This window comes from Macrobrachium nipponense, chromosome 4 (genome assembly GCF_015104395.2).
Source record: "Macrobrachium nipponense isolate FS-2020 chromosome 4, ASM1510439v2, whole genome shotgun sequence".
NCBI lineage: Eukaryota > Metazoa > Arthropoda > Malacostraca > Decapoda > Palaemonidae > Macrobrachium > Macrobrachium nipponense.
Window position 1 is genome coordinate 32,764,204 of NC_061100.1, and position 5,000 is coordinate 32,769,203.

Sequence of the window (5,000 nt, forward strand, 5' to 3'; positions counted from 1 at the left end):
TTTTCAAAGGTATTCTTTTTAATAAAACAAAAAAAAAATTATAATGACGAATAGAAAGGGAAATGGGATGGACTATTCATTCAGTCAAAAGCTTTTGTAGGTATGAAGCTGATATTTGCGTGAAATTCATTTTTCAGAGTATAGAAAAAATCTCGAAGATTCCGTGATATATATATATATATATATATATATATATATATATATATATATATATATATATAAATATATATATATATATATATATATATATATATATATATATATATATATATATATAATATATCACTGAATCTTCGAGATTTTTTCTATACTCTGAAAAATGAATTTCACGCAAATATCAGCTTCATACCTACAAAAGCTTTTGACTGAATGAATAGTCCATCCCATTTCCCTTTCTATTCGTCATAATATTTTTTTTTTATTTAAAAAGAATACCTTTGAAAAAAAAAATGGTATTTGAAAGCCTTCAGGATATCTCTGTTAAACAGCATTCAAGTGGCAGTGATTTTTCAGAAAACTGATATAAAGCACTAAATTAATTCAGTTTAGTAATGCCATAACTAGACTGAATCGTTTAATTTGATTTGGCAAAAAGTTACCTATAAATTACTAAAAGTTTTCAGAGACTCACCTGACACGAAGGTTCTCTATAGTGAAAGTTAAGTTTTTAGCTTTTAACTATAATTTTTCTAACTTTTCTTAGAGTTGAAACATAGCAAGTCTTTGTTATAACACAATAAACTAAAATTGGATAGTTATTTTCAAAACGCCACCTATAAAATAAAACAATAAATTCATTCAAAATAAGTAATGTCAATCTGGAATGGATATACTCATTTGATTTGGCAGAAAACTAATACAAAACAACTCAATTAATTCAAGAAAGTAATGCTAATCTGGAATAGATTTCCTGCTGTTAATTTAAAAACCTACTTATAAAACAATAAATTCATTCAGAATAAGTAATGCTAATCTGGTATGGATATACTCATTTGATACGGCAGAAAACTAATAAAAAGACACTAAATTAATTCAAGAAAGCAAGGCCAATCTGGAATGGATTTCCTGGTGTTAATCTAACGTCTGATTTAACATCTGGGACTCACCTGACAGGAAGGTTCTGTGTCATTCTAGGATCTAAGAGCAGATAGTTAAAGCAGGTTTTGTTTGTCCCGTCTCTCCAGTGACGACAAGGGTCTATTTGCCTGAAGGGTGAAGACATTGCCTGCTCTAAGTAATTGCTCGTGGCCAGGCTCAGAGATGAAGGGGCTTCCAAGGCCTTCTTGAGCTCGTGAGAATACAAAGGAACTCCTGGAAGAATTGAAGACATGATCGTTAAAAACCATGAGATGGAAGGTCATATTCAGGCCAAAGGCTAAGCACTATGTCCTATGATAAGGTCATTCAGCGCTGAAAGGGAGGTTGAGAGTAAAGGTGGTTTGAAAGGTGTAACAGGAGGAAAACCTCAAAGCAGTTGCACTGTGAAACAATCGTTAGAAGAAAGTGCAAAATTAGATGGAAGAAAAAGAATGTGAAAAGGTACAGAAAAAGGAATGAAATGGGCTGCAGCTGAGGGCCTAAGGGGCGCTGAAAAGAACCTTAAGTAATGATTACAGTGCACCACTAAGGTGTACTGATGGCATTACCTCCCTACATTGCAACAAAAAATTTGACATATCATCAAGGTTTTTATTTTTAATTCTTGCATAATCAGAGCCAAGACTGGAAGTTTCATAATCTTGACTTGGCGACGTACCTTTAAGAAATCGGATGTACTGTTTACCTGTAGGTTGACAGGACATGATTGGGAAACTTTCCTGTAGAAGGCTTTTTTTCTTTAGCACAACCCCTTTGCTTTAAATTCCTTGCCATCCCACTATGTATAGTTAAATGTGTTTTTGTATATCAAATAGTTTGCGGGTGTAAGACAGTCAACGGGGATTGAACTCTGCTTTACCGTAAAAAATCTTGAACTAGAATATGCAGAGTAACAAACGGTACCTAATATAAGTTTGATTTATGCAAAATTCCGTAGTAATTAAACACTGTTGTAATTAAAGGTCTAAATATCAAACAGCATCTCAAGAGGTCTAACATTAACACATATGATCAACAATTAAGTCCTAACCCCACCCACTCTAGGACTTAGGACAATCAGTCAATGGCTGCTGATGACTCAGCAAGTACTATCCATTATTCTCATATAACTGAGGCAGAGCATTGCTGTCAGATACGTATACGTTCAAACATGAACTGATGCGAGACACTAGATCATTAATAAACTGTTTTTCCTCTCTAAGCTAGAAAACAATACTCAGAGGATAAACAGCTTTACAGACAACACTAAACTTGAAAGAACATATCATACCTCGATCTCGATCCTGATTGATCAGACCTGGATTCTTGCGCAGCCTCATCAGATGCCGCTGATACAGGCGCTCTGTGTTGGGAAGAATTGGCCCAGGGGTATAACCGATTTCCTTCAGAGATTTCACCAAACGTTCTCCTCTCAGATTTTTTACACTGTCTGTCAAGGTACCCAAGGTGGAACTTATGTCTGCAATATGTAAACAAACAGACTTTCTTTAATATTATATGAATATTTGTCAGCACAATGAACTTTGCATTAATACTGACTGCATTAGATGCATGACAATTATACAATGTAGTGGTAGACTGAATACAGGTATCACGACATTCTAAATTCACTAAAAATGTGGAGATATAGCTCAATTATTAATGGTTTTGGTGCTCATTTTTCTAATTCTCAGAATTAAAAAAAAAACTAAAAACTATTCTAACTAAGGGGAATCCAGTGTGTGGTTAGTCTACGCCTATATTCTTGTACACTTTTGGTGGCTGTTTCCAGCTCCACTAGGAATACTGTATGAAATGCAATGGAGCAAATCATAACTTATTTTGATGATGAGATTAAATAATTGTAAGTAAACACTACCTGCTTTCCCAATTTCCGATTTGAATTCAATGTCCTTTTGTTGGCCCTCTTTAGAAGGTAGGCGTACGCCAGAGGAAATGGTGCTGTTAGTTGTTCTGAAGCTGTAAAAGAGAAATATTTAGTTCCTGATACATCATGGGGCATACAAGGTCCTGAACCAAACGCATGAGATCATCAGCAGTATGTGAATATTGTGAGTGAATCAAGATTTAAAACTGTTTAATCATACCAGAGCCAATTTTTACCAGTGCAAAGGCACATACAAATGATGCCTGTGTATTTGGAAGTCTCACTACTTGAACTTGTCAGCGTTTTCGAATACATAACACTACATGAAAGATAACTTCTGAACTCCCTTACCTATCAGAGGACTCTGACACAGGGCACCTCCTTTCTATGAAGGATATACCCTCTTCTAAATCCTCATACAGGTACTCTTTCATCACGCCAACGAAGCTTTTGACAGTGCTCCCCATAGACTCACACAATCGTACTGTGCCATAACCTCCAACTGAAGCAACCCCTTTTTGAACTGAGCGTTCTGCCTTCTTACAATGTTCCCCTATGTAAGAATCCCCTATGTAATCATGACCATAGTGGCCATTTGTTGCTACTGCTCCGGTCTTAGCCTCAAATTCTCTTTTGATATCACGGTTCGATCCTTCGCATGAAACCCCGGCATCGTAGTCAATGTCTGTAAGCTTTCTGTAAGTACCCTCGCTCTTCGCTTTCCTCGGTGCCTTCAGTAACTGGAGGGAAGTACAGAATTCTGGCTTCGTTGTATTCAAAGGAGCTGTTGTATCAATGTCAGCGGCAAATGAAGGAAGAGAGTACTGGGTATCGGACATCATTTCCGACTGCGACTCGAACAAGAGGACTGAGGACTGATCAAAACTTATATATGCCGATCTCTCGTGATGTGCCCCGGTATAATCTTTGCTATAGTTATCATTCATGTCCCTCTTAAGAAAAGAATTCTGATGAGCATTGCCCAAGGGCCTCTGCTTAGTACTTTTACCATCTTTCTGTAAGGCACAACTCTCATCAAAGTTGAATTCATTCGTCGACTCAAACACAGAGTCACTATACTCACTACAGTCTTCAGGTTTCACTGAATCATTGGCGGTGAACAAACTTTTTCTGAGATAAGTTTGTAATGCTGCCATGTCTGATTCATTATCGCTGTCAGTATTACTTTCCAACCTTCGTTTCAAAAGTTCAAAATACTTGCCTCTGAAGTCTATATCTACATTTGAAAGTTTTAAACTGCTTTCATCAGCCTCTAGGCAGAAAGAGTTCAAGAGCCTGCTCATGGATAGTAGTGAAAAGTCTGAGCAACTTTCTTCAAGTTTTTCATCGCCATAAGTCGTCTTTTTCCATTTTGATGAATGTGATATTTCGCTGCATTTCTGTAAGAGGAGAAATCAAGGATCGTTTTTCAAGTTATTTACAACTCTTCCTTCCACAAAACAAAACCAAAAATAAATGAATAAGTAGAAATAGATTTTACAGGATGAAAAGTAGACAGAATATAGTACAATATAAGAGAACTTGACAACCATTCGAAGAGAGGATAAACTTGTTCCAATAATCCCAACTGGAAAAACTACATTTCTGAAAGCTGATTGATAAGAACATTGTGAAAAAAAACTATAAGCCTTGAGTCAATGGAACGGTTTCCTCTTTAAGTATACTGAGTTGGAATGGAATGGAATATAAAGTTTAGGCCAAAAGCCATGGGCTGGGACCTACGATTAGGTCATTCAGCGCTGAAAGGGAAATTGAGAGTAAAAGGGTTTGAAAGGTGTAACAGGAGGGAAACATTTTAGCAATTGCTCTGTGGAACAATTGATTTGAGAGGGTTGAGGAAAGAAAGACGGAAGAAAGAGAACATGAACGGAAGTATAGGAAAAGGAATGAAAGAGGTTACTAATAAGAGGCGAAGGGACGCTGCAAAGAACCTCAAAGTAATGCTACAGTGCACAGCCTGAGGTGCAGTGCTGGCGCTCCTTTCCTACTGGGAATCGTAACCATAAAGAACTTG

The 5,000-nt window shown here is 36.6% G+C and overlaps 1 protein-coding gene across 1 annotated transcript in view; it reads right to left on the reverse strand.

Annotated features, from left to right (window-relative positions):
* The window catches only part of LOC135210840 (ankyrin repeat domain-containing protein 12-like), a 28,205-nt gene that overhangs the window by 7,178 nt on the left and 16,027 nt on the right, over positions 1-5,000 (reverse strand). Inside the window, exons 5-8 of the mRNA XM_064243714.1 lie at positions 3,317-4,365; positions 2,957-3,057; positions 2,369-2,557; positions 1,107-1,311 (exon numbers count right to left, since the gene is read on the reverse strand). Of these exons, the coding sequence (XP_064099784.1) occupies positions 1,107-1,311; positions 2,369-2,557; positions 2,957-3,057; positions 3,317-4,365 (1,544 nt within the window). The remainder of the gene's footprint in view (positions 1-1,106; positions 1,312-2,368; positions 2,558-2,956; positions 3,058-3,316; positions 4,366-5,000) is intronic.